Raw genomic sequence first — 13,357 nt, forward strand, 5'->3', positions numbered from 1 at the left:
ATAATAATAATAATAATAATAATAATGTTTAATTACTGTTGTTATTATTTTTCGAATAAATTACTAATTGATATTATTTAGAATTTAAATAATTATCATTTTTTTTGTAGGCTACCAAGAATTTGTTGCACAAAAAACTCGATCTGTCAGATACCTTTAACGAGGTAGCTGCAGCGTTACTTGTGTTTACTGGGTTTTAACACGTTTTGCGAGTAGGTGAAATGAGAGGTTACTCTACACTGCTGAGGTCACTCTGCACTGCTGAATGCATTGGTGGAACGGTGGAGGCCAAAAACTCACACGTTCCACATATATACTTGGGCTTTCGGTTAATAGGGAGTCAGTCACAGGTAGAACAGACAGCAGTCACTAGTTTATGGTGGAGAACTGCGTTGCTTGCTTTGGTCGGGAGCCAGGTTCGCAGGATCACGTCTTGAGTAAGGTGAATCTTGCATGGGTTCTGCATTGTAGAGACAGCGAACCGTGTGACACACAGCAGTCTATTGAACGGTATGTCCGGGCTCACGTTTTCTGCATGCTGGGAACGATTGTGTTTCTGGATAAATCCACCACTTCATTAAACTCCAAGTTTCTACCTTTGTTTCGCGATTTTCACCGGACTCCACATTACAGTTGGGGGCAGTCAGTCTGGCACACATACAGATCATTGTGTCGTGCATCACGATACAACTATAAAGAGATAGATGACCCACTCATACTCCTTTTTGTTTGGGCATGGGAGCGTATGCTGCTCCTAGCACCTGTACCTGGAAATGACCACAGTCGCAGTGTCGTTGCGCAAGGTTAACCGAGTAAATGGAGCCATCTTGCATTTCGCGAACCTCAAACATGTCGTTGCGCCTGTCGAATCGGTTGACCACAATGTTTCCTGCATATCGAAAGCTTTCTTCAACTATCTTCGTTGCAAATTCTGAATACGTGAATCTGTTACGGACACGCTCATGAGCCTCAGCGCTCTTTCGAGTGAACAATTTATTCAACCGATAGAGAGTAGACCTAACAATGGCAGGCACAGGAAGGTTGCGTGCACCGTTGAGAATAGAATTTATGCACTCTACCAAATTTGTCGTCATATGTCCCCAACGATGACCCCTATCGAATGCCAACACCTATCTCTCAACACCGATGTCATCACACCATTGAGTATATGCTTCACCTTACTCTTTAAGCCTTTGGTAGTTTATGTTGCACTCCTGTTCCGTCCTAGAATAGCTTGTTGAACAAACCATTTAATCATAAGCAGATGCCACAAAATTACTATGAATAGAACCATAACAGCGAAATAAAATACATGTGTTCACCACGAGTTTATGCAAATACGGAGTCTTGAACCTCCTTAAGAAGTTGGACCCGATGTGCCTGATGTAGTACATATGCCACGCTTTTGGTGGTGACCATGCACTGTTACTGCGAGCTATTGTAGCGTCGATGGAGGTATGGCGGTCAGAAATAATACCCACGCTATCAATGGTAACAACATATCTCCGCAAGTTGATTAGGAAAAACTCTCATGCGTCTCTCGTCTCACCATTGACTATCGGAAATGCAATAGGCACAATGTTTTGGTTCACATCTTGTGCAACCGCAACCAGAAGTGCACCTTTATATTTTTCGTATAGGTGAGTGTCATCAACCTGCACCAATGGCTTGCAGTGTCTGAATGCTACAATACATGGATAGAAGCTCCAAAAAACACGGTGTAGAACTCTTACCCCTTGAATTTCCTCACCTTCACGGTAAACAAGGATCGTTTTTATCTGAACACGAGACCTTGGCTTCTTCACAGTCATTGCTTTTAACCATACTGGCAGAGTCTGGTAAGAAACTTCCCAATCACCGAAAATCTTTGCGACAGCTTTCTGCTTTGCCAACCAAGCCTTGCGGTAACTTACAGTGTAGTTGAACCTGGATTGAACTTCTGCAATAACAGACTTCACCTTTATCGACGGGTCTGCTTCGACCAACGGCCTAATGGCCTCTGCAATTGTGTCTGAGTCCAACTTGTCATGATCTTGTGAAATCTTGCCCATGGTGCACGTGTGCTTGCCATTATATCTCCTGATCTCCCAACAAGCTTTCTTTCCAATCAAGCTAGCTCAGATAAGCCAATCGCACCCTGCACCATAACCTTTGCATTTCGCATAGAATATCTGCGGCTCAAACTCATACACAGTGTAATCAACTCCTCTAGAGATGGTGTAACTTTTGATTGCAGATATCACCGACTCTCTCGAACCAAATTCCATTCCGACACTAAATTTACCATCTTCCACAGCAGTGTTGCCTTCACCTACGACATGCGCACCACCATCAGTCAGACAAGGCAAATAAAATTAATAGTGACAGTAACTTTAATCAATAACCATAAGATAACATACCGATATTCGCATATTCAGGAAATTCTGGTGCATGCATGGCTTCAAAATCCAAAGTTCGCATAAAAGACGTAACTCCAAAGGGGTGCTGACTTACGATCGAATTCGCCTCAATTTGTACTGCCGGATTGCCTGCCAAGTCTCCATCCTCGTTTTCTTCATCCACTTCACAGTTGGCTTCAAACTCCTCTTCACTGTCGTTGTTATCTTTTTCCCAATCTATATCTTTGATTTCATCAACGTTCACATCGTCGCCAACCGAATCCATCCTCGTATGATGTTCAAACTCAATGTACAGCTCGATCATCGGCACGTGAAATCGGATTTGTTGATAAATACAGAACATTTGTTGCATACTTGCGTCGTCGGTGATGGACATTATTTGAAACTGTATTAGCCCACCAAATATTTGTACATGATTTCTGTATAAAATGTTGCTCACCCTTTTCGAAATGTGACTTTGTATGTTATCACACAGACCATTTTGCAACTCCACAAAACTGATGGTGCATGGAATAGCAAATGATAAGGGATATTCACAGACAAAAGTTACTCCTTCGTGTATATTTGGTATAATCTCATCATTATAATATATTCGCAAATTTACAACACCTTTCATAACCTCAATTTCACATAACCCAACTTTTTTGACATAGTTAATTGCCAAAAAAGGACAGCATTATAGATTTTATGCAAGAAAGAGTTAGAGGAGAAGTGAAGATGAACATGAATGAAATTGCGCTTTGTATTTGTAGACAGAGTTGTAGATTAAAATATTATTTTGTGTACAAAACGTAACCTGCATTTTGGGGCCTCTAAAAAAAGCTTTCTGACACTCATAAAACGCAACTTACATTTGTAGACTTAGAAAAATTAAATTTTCTGACTCAAAAAATGCAACATGCATTTAGCCAACACAAAAAAAATGAAAATCTCAAAACGCAGGTTGCGTTTAGTAAGTTTGGAAATAAAAAAAATTAAAAAAGCAAAACGCAGATAACGTTTTGCATCTCACATCATAACAGTGCAATTTCTTTTCACACATCCATTCCATGGTTTTACACCTTATTTCTTTCCGTAATAAAAAAATGAGCCTTAGAAATGATTATTTATTTTTATTATGATTCTCTAATTATTATTACTCCTCTCAATCTCTTTAATAACTGTTTTGAGAGAGAGAAAGGGTCTTGAGATTGATATTTGTATTCCGATGAGAGTGTTCAAATGTGAATTGGTGTTTATATAAAAAGGGGTGAAGTTGACTTGAGAATCCCAACGAAAAGAGAGAGAGGAAAGAGGGAAAAGATAATTAGTGGGTGAACTTGAAACTCATGTCACTTTGCAATGAGAAAGAGAGAATAGAAAAAAGATTAGATTTTGGATAGAATTTGAATTTTTTAAAATTTAAATATTATTTTAAAAAATAAAATATGATTTTTATTTTTAAATAATTTTTTATATTTTTTTAATTTCACTTATAAAATAAATGATAAGAGATTACATTTAATTTTTTAAAAAAAATTCAAAATTTAAAAAATTTAAATTTGTTTTGGACGTGTCTTTGGAAGTGGGTGGTGAGGATACTCATGAAGGGAAAAAGAGAGTGAACCTTGAGTGTTTGATGAACTCTTGGAGTAAGTAAGGATCAAGGACTTTTCTCTCTAACTTAAATTTTTTGTCAAAATAACACTACATATATATTAGGTGAAAATTTAGTTACAAATAATTTTACACAAAATTAATAATTAAAAATTTTTAGATGATAATTTAATTAAAGTTATTAAATTATTTAATAATTTTCAGTTATCAACTTCACATAAAATTAATTATACTTGAGTTTCTATCATTAAAAAAATAAAATGACTACTTAAGAACAATTGAACATATCTTCGTACAAAAATAGTAATAATAATATTATTATTAAGTAATTTAATTTTGATGCATTATTAGTACAAACTTATTTTATATGTGTATTCAATCACATAATGGTATATTAGTAAAAATAAGGGTTAAGTTCAATTTTGGTCCTTAACGTAGGGGTTGAAAATTTGTTTCGTCCCTAAATTTTTTTTAAACAAAATCGACTCCAAAATTGACAGTTGTATTAAAATGGTCTGACGAATAATTATGCCCCTGAGTTCGTTACTCTCCTTAACTGTTTGTTAATTATTAATAATAATAATAATATTAATAATAAAAGGGAACGTTGTGGGAGAGGGAGGAGGGGAATATGTTGGCTCGAAGGCTGTGAGGAAGAAAGCTGCGCTAGGGTTCGACTCAGTGGAGGACGGGGACAGAAACGCCGATTGGATGGCTTCCCAGGGTTCAAGATCGGGCAGAATTTGAACACCTGTGAAGGAGATGGTATGTGGGCATGGTGAGAGGCCGATTCTGCGTACCTCAACGAAGAAGGACAACCCAGGCCGACGATTTTGGGGTTGTGTCTACTATGAGGTATTTTGATGGCCTCTAATTTCTGAGATTGAGTTTTTTCATCTGGGTTTCCTTCATCTTATGAGTTCTGGGTGGTGATAGGTTCAGGATACCTGTGATTTCTTTAGGTGGGCAGACCCAGAAACTGGAGGAGCGCTGCAGGATTCTAAGATTGCAAGATGCAGGAAAAAGATTACAACCTTGAAGACAAGGTTGAAGGATGTCGAATAGAAGCTGAGGATTGTAGCTACTTTAGGGGTAGTTGGGTGGATTGGGTTTCTCTATTTGTTGCTGCATAATCCAAAAAATTTGAGGCAACCATATGGAATGCATTTAATCAGGAGATGATTAGAACATTATTTATAGGATTTTTGTGTGTTGTTTTGGTTATTTGATACTGTTATTTGATACTGTTGTTTTGGTTTCTCTATTTGTTACAATGATGTTATATGATGTATCCCCTGTGAAGATGTTTCAATGTATGAATGAAGGTGTTGTGCAAATTTCCAATCATGAAGCAATGGAAATGTGTGGAAAACATATAAAGAACATTTATGTGCTAATTTGGATAAAACCTTAAGCAATGAACCTTAAAACACTGACAAAGTCATTCACAACAGCATCCATAAGCCAAAATGGCCAATTACAGACTTGTACTTGTCACTTAAACAGCAAAAACACAGACCAACATAGTTCATAAACAAACTTAAAACCAGTTAACCACATGAAACAAAATAACAAAATAACAAAAAACCAACATAACATTGTTTCAGACCTAATGAAACAGCATAAACAGCCAAAACACATAACTAATCCTCTTTAAATATTGCTCCATGCAATAGGAGGCAATTTTAGCATTAGCTTGAGTTTCTGCATTGGGATATGAGGTGCACCAGTCTGGATAACAGAAAAATGCCTCTTCCTCTGAATTGGTTGACTGTGTGAGTCATTTTTGCAAGTGGAAGAAGCTGCTGCACTGCTCTTTTGAGGCAAAGGTTAGGATGAAGAAGCTTTAGGGTTGGACTGAGGTAGTGCAGGCCCAGCTACATTTTTGGTCTGAATCTTGGGCTGAGTTGAATTATCAGTGGGCCTAGCTGCCAATTTTTTGGGCCTGGTTACTGGTTTGTTGGACTGAGTTGTTGCTGTGTTGGAATGAGTTATTGCAGGGCTGGGTTGAGAGCATGATTTCTTGCTCAATTTCCCTCTTTGAACTATTTGGCCAGGGGGTTGTGAGTTTGCAACCTTAGTACCTCTCCTTGGACTCTTGGCAGCTTGTTGAAATGCAGGTTGGACCTGTGACAGAGATAAAAGATAAGGAACATTTTTAGCAAAAGTAAATATAAACCAAACTGAACACTATAGCAGAAAGGAAGATACCTTCTTCTTAAGCTTTATGCAACCTGATTTCTTGTGACCTAGAGCACCACAGTTAGAACACCTCTGTGTTTGGCCCCTACGGGAGATGTGAGTTTGGCTTCTGTTATCATCATCCCCAGGTCCCCGCTTCCTCTTCTTCACTGGCCGGTGACTTGGCTTCCGATATGGTGGTGGCATGACATCATCATACTGGGATCTCTGCCACAGATTTGGCCCATTCAGAGGATGTATCACTTCCTGGTAGCATCTCAGGTAAGCATCCTTTTTGTAATGGTCATCCACAAATGACTCCAAGTCCAAACCTTTGAATGTTATGCAGCTAATGGCATAAGGACAGGATAGCCCGCTCATCTGCCACCTCCTGCAGGAACACTCACAAGCAGCCAGATCTACAACAAATTTGTCTAACCCACACATCACCTCATACTTACTAGCAGCTGACCAAAATGGCCTCCAGTCCCTATAATGTTTTACCCTTTTTCTCTAGCTTCTTCAATATTGTTGGCATAATGTTACCCTGGTACACTTGAATCCTAGCTCTATTGGCAGCCCATCTAGTCATTATATAGACCCTAATGTCCTCTAACATAGTGATAATTGGTTTTTCTCTAGCCTCAACTATGACAGCATTAAAACTCTCACTCATGTTGTTAACAAGGGAGTCACACTTTGAATAAAATGAAAAGCGAAAACGGGACCAGAACCTGGGTGGAATGTTGTTCAAGTGCCGAAATGCTTCCTCCTTTTTGAGTCTCTTTGTCTTCATCTCCTTCTCCCATTCTTTTCGATGCGTAGACTTTGCACATCTCCATATTTGATTCTTCAGCTCCAATCCAAGAAATTTCTTCCTGAAGTTGTTGTACAAATGCCTCACACAATATCGGTTGTCCACCCCAGGGATGACTTCCTCAAGAGCTAGTAACAAGCCCTGCATCAGAAAGGTAACCAACCTAATTAGTATAGTCTTCACCATAAGTTATAAAAGGCACAAACAACTTTAAATTAATGTTTACCTTCTGTTGATCCGACATGAATGTACACTTTCCAATTTTATCCGCACCCAGATCATCAGATAAGTGTCTCAGAAACCAAACCCAGGAATCCTTGGTCTCAGCTTTAACCACCACATAAGCAATAGGAAGGATTTGGTCATTAGGACCTCTTCCTATTGCAGTCAGTAGCTGGCCACCCTGAGGAGTCTTTAACAAATTGATAAAGGGTCTGACATGTTGGAAGCTCTTCTTGCATGCATTGAAGCAGACATACAATCTCTGGAATACACAATAGTTCATCAATTCGGGGTTTTGGACCTCCTGGGCAAAATCTGGGCTCCTAATCACTTTCAAGCTGACAGATGAACCTGGATTGGCCCTTAGAATCTCCGCACAGTAATCATTAATCCTTCTATACTGCTCCCTAAATGCACCCTGAATTTGACTTAGTGCCTCTTGCTTCGACTTAGCTGCCATGGACTTGGTCACAGTAACATTCCACTTCTTGTGTGCCTTTGCTTGTAACTCCCTTATTTTAATCCTCGGATTAGACTCTACCTTCTTTTTAAACTGGGCTCCAAGCTACTTAGTGTGTAGTATCCCAACTCTGTGCATTTGCATGCATGTGTGTTAGAGGTTCAAGCTTCTTAACTGCCAGGTGGATTCATCTCCAACCCTATGTGCATAGAGCCAAAATGGACAGTCTTTCTGACACACAGCTCTAACCCTGACCAAATCACACTTCTTAAATTTGATGCTCCTAGCTGTATGAACTGCATATGCCAGCACATTCTCCTTAAATTTTTGTCTGGATGTATAAAGTGTCCCTACCTCCCACCTATAGCTGCTCATATCCTTCAAAGGTTTATGAACTGGAAACCTTTGACCCACACGATCTGATATATCATCAGCATCATTCTCAGCATTGTCATCATCCCCCTCATCCCCACCAATCATGTATTCCATCTCCAACTCATCACTATCTGCTCCATTCTCATCACTAAACTGATTTATACCTTTACCATTTTCCTTGCCACCAGTAGCTTCTTCCGGCACAGAATTACCATCATCATATCCACTATCACCCTCAAAATCCTCATCACTATCAGTGAAGTGCACCTCTCCTGCACTGTCCCCCTGCTCATCAGATGGCATGTACTCAAGGTCCTCACTGTCTTCATCATTGGACTCACTTCTATCTACCCCAAACTCATCCCCCACATCTCCATCCTTGGTTGCCTCATTAGGTTCGGCACTGGCCCCTGCTGCCTCAGCCCCGTGCCCTTCGAAAACAACCAAGCCAAGCCCATCATCTCTTCCCTCTTCTGCAACTCCCCCAACGTCAACATAACCCACTTCTGGAAATGGCTCGGCATCGCCCACATCGTGGACCACATACAACTCTACCAAGCCCCGTAACCCAGCAATGTTGCACATCTCAATTGCTTCTGCGTCACCCTTCAGCATCTTCAGGCAAGTCTCCAAATCATCAAAGTTTGGATCTTTATACCACAACGCAACAATGTTGGCCTGCAAGTAACCAAACTGCCTTAGTTCTTCATAGGCCTCAAACAAAGACCAACGATCACTGTCAATATCCTCGATGATGGTACTTTGACCCTTCCGGTACTTAAAAACCCCTCCTCATATCCGAATGCACCCCTATGATGCACCCTCACGTTCATATACACCATCTTCTGCTCAGTCAACCCTGCTATACAGCATAATACATTACTCACAAACATATATACAAACCCTAGCTATAGCAGCAGACTCAAAAGCCTGCATTCAACTCCGAAATGCTTAGAGAGAGCAACATGGTGATGAAATACAAACCCCCAACATGTTGTGAACAGTTGACGTGATTGGTTGAGGGATGGAAAGTAATTGTACCTGACCAATCAGCTGTTGCAGCGATGAAGATCACTCACCAATGTCTCAGCACACCAATTCTCAACCATAACCCCCCCAACGGCGACAATGCTTTCTGTACACCCTCTTCGCACCTACGTCTGAGGGTTTCACACTAACGTTTGAGTTTTCAAGTGTTTCAAGGACGTTTATGAGTTACTTGATGAAGAGGTATGCACTTCGCGGGAATGAAAATTAAGGGAGAGAAACCGCAAGGGCATAGTTGTTATTAAAATTTATTTTTGGTGCGAAAGGACCATTTTAATACAACTATCAACTTTGGGGACGATTTTGTTTAGAAAAAAAACTTAAGGACGAAACAAATTTTTGACCTCTACGTTAGGACCAAAATTGAACTTAACCCTAAAAATAACTATTTTAGCTTTTACATTGACCGCATGAAAGATCGTTTAAAAAAAAGTTGTAATTACACAATCATATAAAATATTTTACATTGTTAATGCATCAAAATTAAACTCTTGATTAAATATATTAAATTATATAATAACTTTTAACTATTATATTCACATAAAAATATTTTACGTGAGTAGTTACTTTAATAATAACAATAATAATAATAATAATAATAAAGTAAAAGTAGATAAAACTTATACTTTTTTGTAAGAATATTTTTAACAAAAAATTAATAAATAAAGGTAAATGAGTAATTGTTACGTTAGTGGCTTAAAATGTTATGATATAAAGAAAAGAAATTTTTAAAAAAAGAATCATATTAGTTGATTATTTATAAAAAAAGGTTAATTCACAATTTTTTTTAAAAAGATGATTTGTTAAAAAATAATTAAACTTCAACTAATAGTATATATTAACATTATACTTTTATAATTTCAAGTTACATAGTTACTAGGGATAAAGATAAAAAGAAATTAAAGTATACTACTTAAATATTATCATAAAAGAATAAATATTTTAAAACTTTAAAATATGTGAATTGGACATTGAATCTAAAATGGAGGGAATAAAATTAAAAGGGCTAAAAAAATTAGTTATGGAAGTGAGATGAATGATATAAGGGAATAATTTATATAATTGTAAAATGGTGGCCTATGGTCATAAAAAGGACCAACTGAACAAGCAAAAGAATGGTGGGTCATAAAGCCAAAGACACACTTCTTCAGGCCTCTTGCAAGGGTTGTGAGCTCTTAGTTATACAAAAAATTATGCATATATAATAAGCCTATATATAGTGGCGGATCTACGGGAAATCAAATAAGTTTTTAACTCAGGAGTCAGAAAAATTAGATCTTGACCTTTTCCTGCTTGATAGCTTTAGTAGATTATCTTGTTACTAGAAATTGTTGATTTTTTGTGGCCCTCACCAGTAATAGATTTCATTGAGATGTTCCTGTGTCTATTGCTTAAAAATCATAGACCAGAACACTGCAAACGGTTTTAAATGGGAGAAAAAAAAATCTTGAGAGGGTTGTAAATACAGCTGATTATAACTGAATAAACTGATAAGCGCCACATGACCGAGTTACTTTGAGTTTAGGTTATAATTCTGTGAAACTAAATTTTGTTATCTAGAATGTGTTCAGATGTGGCTAAAATTGATGCTTGAACTGTAATCTGATTATTATGGTTTGTCTCCTCCAAAGTAGAACCAAATAATGTAACCTTTGGTTAATTTACTTCATTTTTCAATCTTATGTATCTGCAGCATCTAATTTGAACCAATGGATGGTACAGCTGCAAGAAAGTCTCAAAAGGCTGACCGAGAAAAAATAAGGAGGGATCGACTCAATGAACAATTTGTAGAACTTGGCAGCATTTTGGGTAGGTACCTCCACCATCTTACTTCTGAAAATAAGAAAAATTGAGTAGACTACCAAAACTTCCATGGCTTCTTGGCATATTCTGTTAATTTGTTGCTATTCTTCCTGACTTTCTAATGATTTACATAGGGACTCCTTCATTAAATAATCTACTAATAGCGAAGTTGAAAGCACTCGCAATTATTCACTTGTTCAGAATTCTCCACGTATTTTTTTTCTATAAAATACTTCCCTTCTTTGAACCCTGCATTCTGTATATGAATTAGAAATTTAGTTGTTTTGTTTTACTTTTCTCTCGGTACTGGTTTTCCCATGAAGAACTTTAGTGCAGCTGTTGTATGTTTTAGGAACAATCAATTTTGCTTGTGTTTTCAAATTTGTATAATGTTAGTAATACTTTGTAAAGAAATAAGTTGGAATTTATTATTTTCAACTTGACATCACAGAAATTATATGCTGATGAATGGATCAGAATTTGTTGCACGTGGTTTCTTTATAATTTATTCATATGCTAGTCATTTGATGCTAAGAACAGATGAGATGGCACTTCTCTTAAAATCACTATCTAAATTTCAGACCCTGATAGGCCTAAAAATGACAAAGCAACCATTCTTGGTGATACAATTCAATTGCTGAAGGATCTTACTTCTCAAGTTGGTAAACTCAAAGATGAATATGCTGCACTAAATGAAGAATCTCGTGAAGTAATATTTTCTCTTCTAGATTTGATGCATTCATTACCTGAAAACGATAAAGGAATAATTTTATCATATTCAATTTTCAGTTGGCTCAAGAGAAAAACGATCTCAGGGAAGAGAAGGCTTCTCTTAAAACAGATATTGAAAACTTGAATAATCAGTATCAGCAGCGACTGAGGAACATGTTTCCTTGGACTGCAATGGATCATTCAGTTATGATGGCTCCACCATCATACCCATACCCAATGCCAATGGCTGTCCCTCCGGGTTCAATTCCCTTGCAACCATACCCATTCTTTGCTAATCAAAATCCGTCTGTCATCCCTAACCCCTGTTCAACATTTGTTCCTTATTTAGCACCAAATACCCTTGTTGAACAACAATCTGCCCAGTATGTATCTCCACCGTCTCATCCAGGTACTCGGTCCCATTTGTCAAGTAAACATGACACCAGAAACAAACCACCCAGGGATAGGGAGAGCAAAGCAGAAAAAAGTGAGGCTTCAAATGATGTCACCACAAACCTTGAGTTGAAGACTCCTGGATCTTCTGCAGATCAGGTTAGCGTTGTTTTCTCAATATGGTAACTATTAACTAATGGCTGTTATTGAACAAGTACTGTATTCAAGTGGTGTTTTGTGCTTGAATTTCGGGTTTTGCAGGATTTATGGTCCGGAAAAAGGAAATGCAGCAAGCCATTGAGGTCAGAAGGGAGTTCATTAGGTAGGTGTTCATCGTCACATAGTGTTCAGGACAGCTCATCAAGTAGTGTCGATGGTAGCAGAAAGGCTAACGAATGAAAACGGACTTATTTATGCCTCCCTGTAATCCCTTTGGAATTTTTCATTGTTCACCTGCTGGAACAACCCTGAGTTGGTTTTTGTTCTCAGCAGGGTGTAATGTAAATGTAAATACTACCTAATTGATGTACCAAGAGAACATATATTACCCAATTCAATGAATCTTAAAGTTTCTCTTGTTGGAGAAAAGAGATTGGCAGGTCTTGTTGCTGTGTTTCTATTTTATTGTTGTTGTATGAGGAAATTTACCACTGGTTAATCCCAATAGCAAGAGAAGGAGACTCCATCTATTTCAAAACGTTTAAGGGAATAATTTATATAATTGTAAAATGGTGGCCTATGGTCATAAAAAGGACCAACTGAACAAGCAAAAGAATGGTGGGTCATAAAGCCAAAGACACACTTGCTCAGGCCTCTTGCAAGGGTTGTGAGCTCTTAGTTATACAAGAAATTATGCATATATAATAAGCCTAATTTTGGATGATGTTTAAATGATCATTTATATATATAATAAAAGCTAGATCAAGATAGGCCTAAGTATTGGTGGTTGTGCTTTTGTGTTACCCTTTCTAATTCACTATTCAAAATTTTTAGGGAGTATAAAGCCTCAATCTTGAAATTAACTGAAGAGTCCCTTTTTTGACCTCCAAGGGTGTGATTGTTCTCATCCTTCTCAATCAAGAAACTAGTCTTGGAAGATGCAACCATTGTACAAAGCAAAACCCTGTTGGTAGGACAGAACAGAAGTTACACTCAAAGAATATATGCCAAATCCAACCATCAGAAGCAAACTAAAAGACTCCAATCACCTCTTATATAATAAACCTCAGATTACATGCACTGGTGTGCTTATGAGTGAGTGACAAAAAAGAAAAAAATGGGGTGGTTCTACACAAAGAAGAAAAAGCACAAGAGTGCAGAATGGAAGCAGCAAGGCACTGTTTCTTTTTCTCC

At 37.8% G+C, this 13,357-nt stretch overlaps 1 protein-coding gene across 1 annotated transcript in view; it reads left to right on the top strand.

The window, feature by feature from the left end:
• Positions 1–12,602, top strand: part of LOC107477252 (transcription factor bHLH121-like) — a 98,729-nt gene extending 86,127 nt beyond the window's left edge. The window contains exons 2-4 of the mRNA XM_052259216.1: positions 10,791–10,906; positions 11,482–11,609; positions 11,690–12,602. Coding sequence (XP_052115176.1) covers positions 10,807–10,906; positions 11,482–11,609; positions 11,690–12,190 — 729 coding nt within the window. The 5' untranslated portion in view covers positions 10,791–10,806 and the 3' untranslated portion in view covers positions 12,191–12,602. The remainder of the gene's footprint in view (positions 1–10,790; positions 10,907–11,481; positions 11,610–11,689) is intronic.
• The last annotated feature ends 755 nt before the right edge of the window (positions 12,603–13,357 follow it).

This window comes from Arachis duranensis, chromosome 3, assembly GCF_000817695.3.
Source record: "Arachis duranensis cultivar V14167 chromosome 3, aradu.V14167.gnm2.J7QH, whole genome shotgun sequence".
Lineage (NCBI taxonomy): Eukaryota > Viridiplantae > Streptophyta > Magnoliopsida > Fabales > Fabaceae > Arachis > Arachis duranensis.